Here is a 14,127-nt window from a genome sequence, read left to right as displayed (position 1 = left end):
GAGTCAAACAGGTAAAACTAAACAATGTATGTTTAGGGATATATTCACATATGGTAAATGATAAAGAAAAATCCAAGTAATGAAACACAAGATATCTTTGTTATAATAACAGCCTTCCTACTGAATTTCTTTACTAAAGTGAATCTGAAAACTTAAACATGAGCACATTTTTAACATTGTTTTCTTCCACACCACATTATGTTGAAATAAGCTACTTAACAGATTCCTACATTAGATACTAAGTATTTTCAGAGCAAAGGCTGCATTTTATGCTTTTTCTTCCCAGAACAAAATACAGACAAATCAAGTAAAGAGCTAAGAGACCAGAAAAGCATCCATATTGCTCAGTGATGCTTGATTTATAAAAAAAAAAAAGGGGGGGACTCGCAGAATGGTGAGGAAAGGAGGTCATTTTAAGTAATCTCTACACCCAATATGGAGCTTGAACTCACAAAATCAAGAGCACTCTACTGAGCCAGCCTATGTACCCCAGAAAGGATGTCATTTTAATATAACAGTGCTAAGTCAATTGACTAACCAGATGAAAAAAAAATCTATACATTAAAAAAATTCAGATAGATATAAACATAAAAAAACTTCTAAAAGATAACAATATATTCATGACCTTAGATTAGGCCAAAGAAATTTATAAAGAATACTGAAAATATGGACTGCCTGGGTGGCTCAATGTTTTAGTGCTGCCTTCGGCCTAGGGTGCAATCCTGGAGACCTGGGATTAAGTCCCACATCGAGCTCCCTGCATGGAGGCTATTTCTCCCTCTGCCTGTGTCTTTGCCTCTCTCTTTCTGTCTCTCATGAATAATAAAAATCTTTTTTAAAAAAGAATACTGAAAACATTAACCATAAAGGAAAAGATTGATAAATTAGACTACATTAGAACTAATTATCAAAAGAAACTGTTGAGAACAAAAAAAGCGCTAAGAAAATCTAACCAACAGACTCCAATTTAGAATAGATTTAAGAATTCTCTCACATCAATAATTAAAAAAAGACCAACAACCCAAGAGAAAATGCAGCAAGAGACTCTTCCCCCGAAGAGAATATCCAAGTGGCTGATATTAAAATATATGAAAAGATGCTCAACCTCTTCAGACATCATGGAAATTCAAATTCAATGAGCTACTACTACACACCTAACAGAATGATTAAATTAAAATGTATTTAAAGCTGACACAATAGTAAGTATCGGGAAGGATGGGATATAATTGTACATTCATGCACCAGCTGTGGACATATGAATGGACATAACCAGTGGAAAAAAAGTGAGCAGTTATCTCCTAAAGCCAACCCTAAACATATTCTACAAAACAACACTTTCACTCCCATGTACAAGCCAAAGGAAATATATACAGGTGCACCAAAAGAGATGCACAAGAAAGCTCACAGCAGTATTACTTACAAGAGACCCAGTTTGGAAACTGAATTTCTACTACCAGCAGAGTAATCATATTATGGAATATTAGTAAAATAGAACTTCTGCAACAATGAACACAAACTAATCATCGCTATGAGCAAGGGCATGAATGTGTTTCACATAGCTAATGCTGATGGAAAGAAGACAGACAAAAAAAGCTTCATTTATAAAATGCAAAAATGGGCAAAACTCATCTACGGTGTAAAAAGTCAGGATGGAAAATTTCTTTAGGAAAGAGGGGAAGGTAATATAAATGAGGCTTATGGGGGTGCTGGTAATGTTCCTTTTATATTAACTATGTAAAAATTCACTCAGTTGTACTTTTCTAATCTTAATTGTATGTTTCTTATACCTATATACACTTGCCTATATGTAACTTATATACCAATTAAAAATTTCCTTTTAAAAATAGTTTGAGAATGAGGGACACCTGGGTGGCTCAATGATTGGGTATCTGCCTTCAGCTCAGGGCATGATCTCGGAGTCCCGGGATTGAGTCCCATGTCAGGCTCCCCCACAGGGAGGCTGTTTCTCCCTCTACCTGTGTGTCTGCCTCTCTCTCTCTCTGTCTCTCATGAATAAATAAAATCTCTTTAAAAAATAGTTTAAGAATGAAATAAAGACAGCGTACAAGATACAGAAACTTAGGAAGTTTGCCCCAGGAGACCATTACTAAACCAAATCCTAAAAGACCTATTTCAGGCAGGAAGAAAGTGACCCCACGTGATACAAGAAGAAATGAACAGGAAAAAAAAAAGTGAATCTGTGGCTAAAACTAAAAAAATATTAAGTATGTAAAACAATAAAAGTAATTTCCCAAGAAATATACAAAAATGGTAAAATTAAAATATATCAAAACAACTTGAATGAATCTCAGGAGAATTAGACTGAATAAAAAGTCAATTTCAAAAGATTAGCTACTACATGGTTTCATTTATATAATGTTCTTGAAATGACAAAATTATAGAAATAAAGTAGAGGTTAGTGGCTGTCAGAGGTTAGGGAGAGAAGCAAGTGTCTGTAGCTAACAAAGGGCAAGACATAGGGTCTTTCTTATGGAACTCTTCTATATCTGGGGACTAGAAGCCCTATACATGACAGGAGAGCATAGAACAAAATACACCCCCATGTGCATGCACATAAAACTGGTAAAATCTGAATAAGATCAGTGCATTGCATTAATGTCAATTTCCTGGTTGCGATGTTAGCTTTTTTTAAAGCTTTTATTTCTTTATTCACAAGAAATACAGAGAGAGAGGCAGGGACATAGAAGGAAGAGAAACAGGCTCCATGCAGGGAGCCCAGTGATATTATAGTTTTGAAAGATGTTACCATTAGGAGAAACTGAGTAAAGAGTATATTTGCATATTTCTTATATCTGAATGTGGATCTACCATCATCTCAAAGAGATGAAAATGAAGAAATAAATGTGGATATACTATATAGAATAGCATAACTCAAGAAGAGTTAAAGCAATTAAAATATTCTAAAGTTCTTTAGACTTTAGAAGGTACGTAAACTTCAGACTTCCATAACTTAAATATACATGTTTAGTATGATAGCTGCTGACAGATTATAAACAAAGACTTCCAAATGACTAGAAACGACAAAATATCCCACCAGTCCAAAGAGGACATAAAAGCTGGGGTTTGTGGGGACAAGTAGAAAATAGGAAATAAAATGATTGAACACATATACATACATGTCAGACACACAACCATATAGGGAATCCAAAAGCATCAGGATGTATAATAAATGCAAAGTGACTAAATGATCTGGTTAGAAATTGTTAAATTGTTTCATCCAATCCCATACAGTTTACAAGAGTCCTACTAAAATATGAAGATACAGAAGGGCTGAATATTAATATACATGTAACACACACATACACACAGAACATGACCGCAGTTACTATAGCTCTATCATACAGTTGAGAGCATACACAAATGAGGAAAGCATTTTAATAGAAATTCAATTTACAAAGATACACATTTTTAAATCATATGCCCCAAAATAGCCTCAAAACTGAAAGCAAAAGTTGACAAAATATAAGGAGATAAATACTCCACTATGATTGTGGACTTGTCTAACATCTCTCAGGCAATAGATAAAGTAAAAAAAAAAAAAGGATATTATAGATTTTAACCAAATTATCAAAAAAAGACTCAATGGACATATATAGAACACAATACCTTAACTGCAGAAGCAGACTTCCCCTCAAGTAAATGAGAAACAATTTCAAAAAATTAGCCATATATGTAGGTGTTAAAGCAAGCAACAAATTTCAAAGAAGTGGAATACAGATCACAATCTCTAACAATAACATAATTAAGCCGAGAGTGAGAAACAAAGGATAAAAATGAGAAAATTCACATTTTAGAAACTGGGACACATAGTTCTGAATAACCCATAGATCAAAGATAAAATTACAAGGAAAATTCATCTTCATCAGTTCTACATATCAAAAGCTGTGAGGTACAGCTGAATCCATTCTTAAAGGCAAATTTATAGTCTTACTGTGTACTAGAGTAATACACTGAAAAATAAGATCAGTGAACAAAGCATCAGTCAATAAATTAGGAAAAACATAACAGAAATGAACAAGATACAAAGAAACATACAATAGAATCAATCAAGCTAAAACTCAGTTCTTCAAAAAGCATAATAAAATTCACAAGCCTTTACCAGGAGTTAGCAAAAGGGACAAAAGCCAAAAATTAACAGACAGCACAAAATGAGGATTGTATTATAGACCTGAAGACTTCGAAAAGATGATTTGCAGTTACTAACTTTATGCCAATAGACTTTGAAGTATAGACCATAACAATTTTCTGGAAAAAAAAAAAAAAACATCAAAACAGACTCAAAAAGTAGAAAAACTGAGACATCTTCTACCTATTAAACACACTGAATCAGTAGTCAAAATCTTCCCTTAAAATTTCTAGGCTCCTGTGGCTTTACCAAATGTTCCAGGAAATATACAAGTTAAAAAAAAATTTTTTGAGGCAGTCAGTTAAGCGTTCAATTCTTGGTCATGATATCCAGGCACTGGGGTTGAGCTCCGAGTCAAGCTCTGCATTCAGCACAGAGTCTGCTTGAGATTCTCTCTCTCTCTCTGCCCCTCCCACTTGTGATCTCTCTCTAAAATAAACAATTCTTTAAAAAACTGAGACTCTCTTGGAGTACAAAAAAATGCAGAAACACTCCCCAGTTCGTTTTTATGAGATTAAAATAAAAATAAACTCAATACCAAAACCCAACAAGGCAGGCGCCTGGATGGCTCAGTTGGTTAAGCATCTGCCTTTGGCTTGGGTCATGATCTCAGGGTCCTGGGATCAAGCCCCGCATAGGGCTCCCACTCAGTGGGGAGTCTGCTTCTCTCTCTCCCTCTGCCCCTCCACCTCCCCACTGCTAGTGCACATACACTCTCTCAAATCCTTAAAAAAAAAAAGCAACTGCAAAAGATATTTATACGGCAATGCTATTCAATGTGGATGAAAAGGTATTTTTAGAATGTGTTGACAATTTATGGTGCTGGCCAAGATGCAGTATTCATGTTGTAGCCAGTCATTCTCTCTGATTACAATAAAAAAAACTCCGGATAAAATATAAACTGCAATGACTCGAGGACTCTGAGAAGTAAATGACAAGCAGATTGAGACAAAGTCAAAACTTGGAACACTGATCAATATTGCAGGATACATAGACCATATTTTGGGTCATAAAAGTAAACCCAGCAATGTGAAAGAATTGAAATTAAATCAAGTACAGAGAACAGAATTCTGATAACAGAATTAAGTCCAAAATCAACAAACATTTCTAGAACATTGCCAAGTGTGTGGAACTAATGTACTTCTAAATGATGTGTGGGGTCAAGAACACCTAGGAAATATTTTGAACAGATCAATTGATTTAAATTTGCGCCAAGGGGAAAATTCAAAGCACTAAGTTATGACAACAGAAAGATATCAGGTCAATCACCTAAGTATCTGCTTAAAGTAGAGAAAAGCAGAATAAACCCAAGTCAAGCAGAAGAGTAAATAAAGTAAAACCAGTATAATAGAGTAAAATCAATAAAATTTAAAATAAAAAAGTCAAAATCCAAAACTGATTCTTTGAAAATAAATAAATTGATAAAGCTCGAGGCCAACAGACCAAGTAAAAGGGAGAAACCCAAATCACTGATACCAGGAATAAGGATAGGGAGCACCATTCCAGACCCCTGTAGACCTTAGATTAAGAAAGGATTCTACTAAGATGACTTTTGTCTAGAAAGCCAACAAATTAAATAGATTGCCCCCCTTGAAAGACAAATTACTGAAGGAAACCAGAATATATCGCCTCCAAATATGCCTCTTTCACATAAAAATTATTTTAAGCTGCAGGCAATTAAGCAGCAGCAAACACAGGAGAAGCTTTGTCCTCCCTCTCTTATGCCTAAAGGCAGGATGTAAATTCTTTTACTGGAAAAAGACTTCCCCACCCAGAGATGGCACAAGAGGAATCTGGTATATACATATATATGTATATATACAAACCTTCCCAGTTTGTTGCCCCTGGAAGCCTAAAATTGCTTACTTTCTCCTGTCATTTCTCTACCAACATACTGCCCTTGGCTGAAGAGGCTACATAAGCAGACCATTCTAAGCCACCAAGCTAAGTTACTTCTCACTATGTCCCCTGTGGGATGCACCCCCACCCACGTTAATTGTTTTTCACTTATTAATCAGTCTTTTTTGTTACAGAGCTCCAGCTGAAGTCATAAGATGGGTCAGGTAAAGTTTTGTGCCCCCTGTACATCAGCAAACTCAGTAGGATGTAGAAAGCTCAAAGTCTCCGGTTATCTCTTAAAGAAACTGAAAGGATACCTCCACTTTGGAAAACAAATTGGTGGTTTCTTATATAAAGTCAAACATACTGACAACGTGGTCCAGCAACCCTATTCCTCGAATAAAAACCTACGTTCAAAAGCCAGTATGTAAACATACATAGTGAATTCTTTTATGATGCACTAATAAGTGAAAATAATCCATTCCCCCAATGGTGAACAGATAAACTATGCTATATTCATACAATGAAATACTAAGTATAAATAAAAAGGAATGAACTGTTGATACAGACCACATGGATAAATCTCAAGTGCATTATGCTAATGACATTCTGGAAAAGGAATCACTAGAGGGATGTGGACCAGTGGTTGCCGAGGGCTAAGAGGGGGAAGAGTTACTACAAAGGGATAGCACAGGCATTTTTAGAGTGATGGACGGTTATGGGTCTTCACCGTGGCAGTGGTTACACCACTATTTATCAACATCACCAAAAAGAACGAGGTGTACTGTATGCAGATTTACAAAGTCTACAGATGGATCTGCAAACCAAAGCCAGCAGCAATATATTAAAAGGGTAAGTTTTGTTTATTCCAGGAATGTTTGATTTGAACACACGCACACAAAATTATAACCCATGAGCAGATTAAAAGAGAAAAAAATAATCTAAGATGCATAAAAAGTGTCTGATAACATTCAAAACTCATTGCATATTTTAGAAATAAGCAAATTAGGGGGTACCGGGGGTGCTCAATGAGGGTCTGCCTTTGGCTCAGGTCATGATCCCACTGGGATCACATCCCGCATCAGGCTCCCCACAGGGAGCCTGCTTCTCCCTCTGCCTGTGTCTCTGCCTCTCTGTGTCTCTCATGAATAAATAAAATCTTTTTTAAAAATAAGCATATTATGAATGTAAGGGAATGTCTTTATTCTGATAAAGGAGATCTATTACAAGTAAAAAATGTTCTCAATATGAGATACGTAAAGTTTTCTCTGAAATTGGAAGGACAACAAAGATAACCACTGTCAGTACTTATGGTCAACATTTACTATAGGTCTGAGCACAATAAGGAAAATAAGAAAAAGCAAAAGAATTGGCAAGGTAGAAAAACAAACTTATTTACAGAAGGTTTGGTTACCTATATCGAAAATTCAAAAATATATATATGGAAGTAATGAACAAGTTAGCTAGTCATACACCCAACAATTAACATTACATTTTAACAAACTGAATAAGTTACAATAGCACTGAAAACGCAATGAATCTAGTAATCTATGAAATGTGTAATGGAGTAATGTGTAATTTCTTAATGTGTAATTTCTTAATGGAGAAAATCATATTTTAGGATGTACTCAAGACATAAGACGTGGGAAGATAAATGAAGCTCAAGGATTGGAATATTCGATAAAGTTCTCCCCAGGATGAACTATTGATTTAATCCCAATGGAAAACCTAACAACATTTGTAGGAAATATAAATTCTTTTTTCTTTTCTTCTCCCCAAGTTTTTTTTTTATTGGAGCCCAATTTGCCAACATATAGCATAACACCCAGTGCTCATCCCATCAAGTGCCCCCCTCAGTGCCCATCACCCAGTCACCCCCACCCCCCGCCCACCTCCCTTTCCACCACCCCTTGTTTGTTTCCCAAAGTTAGGAGTCTCTCATGTTCTGTCCCTCTCTGATAGGAAATATAAATTTTAGAATTGACTTACCAGTTAAGTACAAAAGGCTAAGAATAGCCAACCAAGATCAAGGGAGAGGAAGCAGACAGTCACAAATATTTTCCTATTAATGAAGTAACTAGATGGCCACCAAAATTAATATGTGGCAGCACAGAAGAACAATAGTAGGCAGACAGAAGTATCCCTCAAATCTGATTTAAAATAAACAGGGTTTTTTAAATACATCAACTACTTCAGGAGGTAGAAAAAATTAGGAAGTTTTTTGTTTTTGTTTTTGTTTTGTTTTGTTTTTAATCCAAGAAAACATTTTCAGGGGGAAAAAAGAGCCAAAAAAACAAAAAATCTTCCTAAATTTTTTTACTTAATAAATCTAGTGTATTGGGACACCTGGCTGGCTCAGTCAGTAGAGGGTGCAACTCTCCGGGTTGAGCCCCACATTGGATGTAGAGATTACTTAAAAATAAAATGATTTTAAAAAATTAAGATTTGAGATGGGGAAAGAGAGAGCATGCGCACACATAAGAGTAGGGAGTGGGAGCAGCTTCCCTGCTGAGCAGGGAGTCCAAGTTGGGGCTCAATCCCAGGACCAAAGACCAAGGATGCTGGGATCATGACCTGAGCCGAAGGCAGATACTTAACTGAGCCCCTCAGGTACCCCTAAAAAATTTTAATAAATAAATCTAGTGTATTGTGAGGAGGGAGCAACATATTCATCTGGATAATTTATGAAAATGGCCATAAGGAAGCATTAGGCCCAAAGTCACATCTAACTTTTACAACTGAGCTAATGCACCATCACAGTGCTGAAAGACACAGAGGCCAGAGATTTCAAGGTTCAGTCTGCATCTGAAATCCAGAAAAATAAAAAGCAAAATGTACAGGGGTGCTTGGGTGGCTCAGTCAGGTCATGATCTCAGGGTTGTAGGATCAAGCCCTGCATTGGGCTCTGTGCTCAGGGCTGAGTCGGCTTGGGATTCTTGCTCTCCCTCTGCACCTTCCTTGCTCACACACTTGCTCTAAGAAAATATTAAGGAAAAAAAAAAGGAAAAATATACAACCCAAATGATTAATGCTTTCTTCTCCTGCATCCTGAATCTTGTTTGCTCACAAAAGCCTCAAATTACTTTTTATGTTTGCCAGCACCCCTCGGCAATGAGATAAAACATAGGGAGTTGAAACAAATTTTTTTTGAACGTACAAAGTTTCACTAATTCTGTACCTTTGGATCAATAATGCAATAGTAACCTTGGAGATTTTTAAATAAACTTTCCAGATAAGAATGAAGATGCTAAATATTAGCTCAAATTTCCCCCCATAAAGTGGGAAAAGTTTTTACACAGATTTTCATGATTGTTATATAAAAAAGGTAAGGGCGGGCAGCCCCTGTGGCTCAGCGGTTTAGCGCCACATTCAGCCCAGGGCGGGATCCTGGTGTCCCGGGATCGAGTCCCACGTCGGGCTCCCTGCATGGAGCCTGCTTCTCCCTCTGCCTGTGTCTCTGTCTCTCTCTCTCTCTCTGTCACTATGAATAAATAAAATCTTTTAAAAAAAAAAGGTAAGGGTAGTTAAACGATTTTTTTAAGATTTTATTTATTTTAAAGAGTGCACACACACACATGCAGAAGACTGGTGGGGTGGGGGACCGAGGGAGAAGGAAAGAATCTCAAGCAGACTACCTGCTGAGCACAGAGCCTTACTCAGGGTTCGATCCCACATCGAGGTCATGACCTGAGCCAAAACCAAGAGTGTGACGCTCAACCTACTGAGCCACCCAGGCACCCCAGGAGTTAAAATTCTTAACAGGCCAATAACCAGGGAGGAAATTGAAGCAGTCATCAAAAACCTCCCAAGACACAAGAGCCCAGGGCCAGATGGCTTCCCAGGGGAATTTTATCAAACGTTTAAAGAAGAAACCATACCTATTCTCCTAAAGTTGTTTGGAAAGATAGAAAGAGATGGAGTACTTCCAAATTCGTTCTATGAGGCCAGCATCACCTTAATTCCAAAACCAGACAAAGACCCCACCAAAAAGGAGAATTACAGACCAATATCCCTGATGAACATGGATGCAAAAATACTCAACAAGATACTGGCCAATAGGATCCAACAATACATTAAGAAAATTATTCACCATGATCAAGTAGGATTTATCCCTGGGACACAAGGCTGGTTCAACACCTGTAAAACAATCAATGTGATTCATCATATCAGCAAGAGAAAAACCAAGAACCATATGATCCTCTCATTAGATGCAGAGAAAGCATTTGACAATGCTGATCAAAACTCTTCAGAGTGTAGGGATAGAGGGAACATTCCTCAACATCTTAAAAGCCATCTACGAAAAGCCCACAGCAAATATCATTCTCAATGGGGAAGCACTGGGAGCCTTTCCCCTAAGATCAGGAACAAGACAGGGATGTCCACTCTCACCACTGCTATTCAACATAGTACTGGAAGTCCTAGCCTCAGCAATCAGACAACAAAAAGACATTAAAGGCATTCAAACTGGCAAAGAAGAAGTCAAACTCTCCCTCTTCGCCGATGACATGATACTCTAATAGAAAACCCAAAAGTCTCCACCCCAAGATTGCTAGAACTCATACAGCAATTCGGTAGCGTGGCAGGATACAAAATCAATGCCCAGAAATCAGTGGCATTTCTATACACTAACAATGAGACTGAAGAAAGAGAAATTAAGGAGTCAATCCCATTTACAATTGCACCCAAAAGCATAAGATACCTAGGAATAAACCTAACCAAAGAGGTAAAGGATCTATTTCTTTCTGAAAGAAATTGAGGAAGACACAAAGAGATGGAAAAATATTCCATGCTCATGGATTGGCAGAATTAATATTGTGAAAATGTCAATGTTACCCAGGGCAATATACACGTTTAATGCAATCCCTATCAAAATACCATGGACTTTCTTCAGAGAGTTAGAACAAATTATTTTAAGATTTGTGTGGAATCAGAAAAGACCCCAAATAGCCAGGGGAATTTTAAAAAAGAAAACCATATCTGGGGGCATCACAATGCCAGATTTCAGGTTGTACTACAAAGCTGTGATCATCAAGACAATGTGGTACTGGCACAAAAACAGACACATAGATCAATGGAACAGAATAGAGAACCCAGAAGTGGACCCTGAACTTTATGGTCAACTAATATTCGATAAAGGAGGAAAGACTATCCACTGGAAGAAAGACAGTCTCTTCAATAAATGGTGCTGGGCATGCAGAAGAATGAAACTAGACCACTCTCTTTCACCATACACAAAGATAAACTCAAAATGGATGAAAGATCTAAATGTGAGACAAGATTCCATCAAAATCCTAGAGAAGAACACAGGCAACACCCTTTTTGAACTCGGCCACAGTAACTTCTTGCAAGATACATCCACGAAGGCAAAAGAAACAAAAGCAAAAATGAACTATTGGGACTTCATCAAGATAAGAAGCTTTTGCACAGCAAAGGATACAGTCAACAAAACTCAAAGACAACCTACAGAATGGGAGAAGATATTTGCAAATGACATATCAGATAAAGGGCTAGTTTCCAAGATCTATAAAGAACTTATTAAACTCAACACCAAAGAAACAAACAATCCAATCATGAAATGGGCAAAAGACATGAACAGAAATCTCACAGAGGAAGACATAGACATGGCCAACATGCATATGAGAAAATGCTCTGCATCACTTGCCATCAGGGAAATACAAATCAAAACCACAATGAGATACCACCTCACACCAGTGAGAATGGGGAAAATTAACAAGGCAGGAAACAACAAATGTTGGAGAGGATGCGGAGAAAAGGGAACCCTCTTACACTGTTGGTGGGAATGTGAACTGGTGCAGCCACTCTGGAAAACTGTGTGGAGGTTCCTCAAACAGTTAAAAATATACCTGCCCTACGACCCAGCAATTGCACTGTTGGGGATTTACCCCAAAGATACAAATGCAATGAAACGCCGGGACACCTGCACCCCGATGTTTCTAGCAGCAATGGCCACGATAGCCAAACTGTGGAAGGAGCCTCGGTGTCCAACGAAAGATGAATGGATAAAGAAGATGTGGTTTATGTATACAATGGAATATTACTCAGCTATTAGAAATGACAAATACCCACCATTTGCTTCAACGTGGATGGAACTGGAGGGTATTATGCTGAGTGAAGTAAGTCAGTCGGAGAAGGACAAACATTATATGTTCTCATTCATTTGGGGAATATAAATAATAGTGAAAGGGAAAATAAGGGAAGGGAGAAGAAATGTGTGGGAAATATCAGAAACGGAGACAGAACGTAAAGACTGCTAACTCTGGGAAACGAACTAGGGGTGGTAGAAGGGGAGGAGGGCGGGGGGTGGGAGTGAATGGGTGACGGGCACTGGGTGTTATTCTGTATGTTAGTAAATTGAACACCAATAAAAAAAATAAATAAATAAATAAATAAATAAATAAATAAAAATAAAAAAAAATAAATGGTGCTGGGAAAATTGGACATCCACATGCAGAAGAATGAAACTAGACCACTCTCTTTCACCATACACAAAGATAAACTCAAAATGGATGAAAGATCTAAATGTGAGACAAGATTCCATCAAAATCCTAGAGAAGAACACAGGCAACACCCTTTTTGAACTCGGCCACAGTAACTTCTTGCAAGATACATCCACGAAGGCAAAAGAAACAAAAGCAAAAATGAACTATTGGGACTTCATCAAGATAAGAAGCTTTTGCACAGCAAAGGATACAGTCAACAAAACTCAAAGACAACCTACAGAATGGGAGAAGATATTTGCAAATGACATATCAGATAAAGGGCTAGTTTCCAAGATCTATAAAGAACTTATTAAACTCAACACCAAAGAAACAAACAATCCAATCATGAAATGGGCAAAAGACATGAACAGAAATCTCACAGAGGAAGACATAGACATGGCCAACATGCACATGAGAAAATGCTCTGCATCACTTGCCATCAGGGAAATACAAATCAAAACCACAATGAGATACCACCTCACACCAGTGAGAATGGGGAAAATTAACAAGGCAGGAAACCACAAATGTTGGAGAGGATGCGGAGAAAAGGGAACCCTCCTGCACTGTTGGTGGGAATGTGATCTGGTGCAGCCGCTCTGGAAAACTGTGTGGAGGTTCCTCAAAGAGTTAAAAATAGAGCTGCCCTATGACCCAGCAATTGCACTGTTGGGGATTTACCCCAAAGATACAGATGCAATGAAACGCCGGGACACCTGCACCCCGATGTTTCTAGCAGCAATGGCCACGATAGCCAAACTGTGGAAGGAGCCTCGGTGTCCATCGAAAGATGATGGATAAAGAAGATGTGGTTTATGTATGCAATGGAATATTACTCAGCTATTAGAAACGACAAATACCCACCATTTGCTTCAACGTGGATGGAACTGGAGGGTATTATGCTGAGTGAAGTAAGTCAATTGGAGAAGGACAAACATTATATGTTCTCATTCATTTGGGGAATATAAATAATAGTGGACGGGAATAGAAGGGAAGGGAGAAGAAATGTGTGGGAAATATTAGAAAGAGAGACAGAACGTAAAGACTGCTAACTCTGGGAAACGAACTAGGGGTGGTAGAAGGGGAGGAGGGCGGGGAGTGGGAGTGAATGGGTGACGGGCACTGGGGGTTATTCTGTATGTTAGTGAATTGAACACCAATAAAAAATAAATTAAAAAAATTTAAAAAAACACTGTTATGTACAAGAGGCAGCAGTTATTGCCTGCACCTGTATTCTTCCCCCATACTTTGAGACCTGGTCCAGTATCCTCTGAGCTGGAAGGAACCACCATTGACTGGAGGGGTTGCAAAAATCTAAACTCTAGTCATCATGAAAAGTCACAATAACTTAAAATTCCAGAAGCAGTACGAGCAGAAACAAAAAGGTCATACACCCGCTGTGTGGTGAAGCAAGGAACCAGGACCAGGCATTCCAGAAAGAATTAAATTACAAAAGTCAAGGAGATTTGGGAGCAGTAAAGAGTCCATCAGAAAGAAGAAACTAGAAAATAGTCAAATTCAGTGGAAAATTTCATTTACAGGCTTATGGTCAACCTCAGAGCATTTTTCATCACACACACAGGGTAAGGATTTTGCAGCAGCTGTGGGCAGAAAGTGTACCCCAGGGTCACAGAAGGAGAAGGG

At 37.8% G+C, this 14,127-nt stretch overlaps 1 protein-coding gene across 2 annotated transcripts in view; it reads right to left on the bottom strand.

Moving 5' to 3' along the window:
• Positions 1-13,790, bottom strand: part of FANK1 (fibronectin type III and ankyrin repeat domains 1) — a 79,267-nt gene extending 65,477 nt beyond the window's left edge. For both annotated transcript variants that reach the window (XM_038579077.1, XM_038579076.1), the window contains exon 1: positions 13,712-13,790. In XM_038579077.1, the coding sequence (XP_038435005.1) occupies positions 13,712-13,775 (64 nt within the window). In that variant the 5' untranslated portion in view covers positions 13,776-13,790. The remainder of the gene's footprint in view (positions 1-13,711) is intronic.
• Between the last annotated feature and the right edge of the window lie 337 nt (positions 13,791-14,127).

The sequence above is a fragment of the Canis lupus genome, chromosome 28, assembly GCF_011100685.1.
Source record: "Canis lupus familiaris isolate Mischka breed German Shepherd chromosome 28, alternate assembly UU_Cfam_GSD_1.0, whole genome shotgun sequence".
Taxonomy (NCBI): Eukaryota; Metazoa; Chordata; class Mammalia; order Carnivora; family Canidae; genus Canis; species Canis lupus.
The sequence above is the reverse complement of the archived record's forward strand: the minus strand, read 5'-3'. Positions and strand labels throughout refer to the sequence as shown.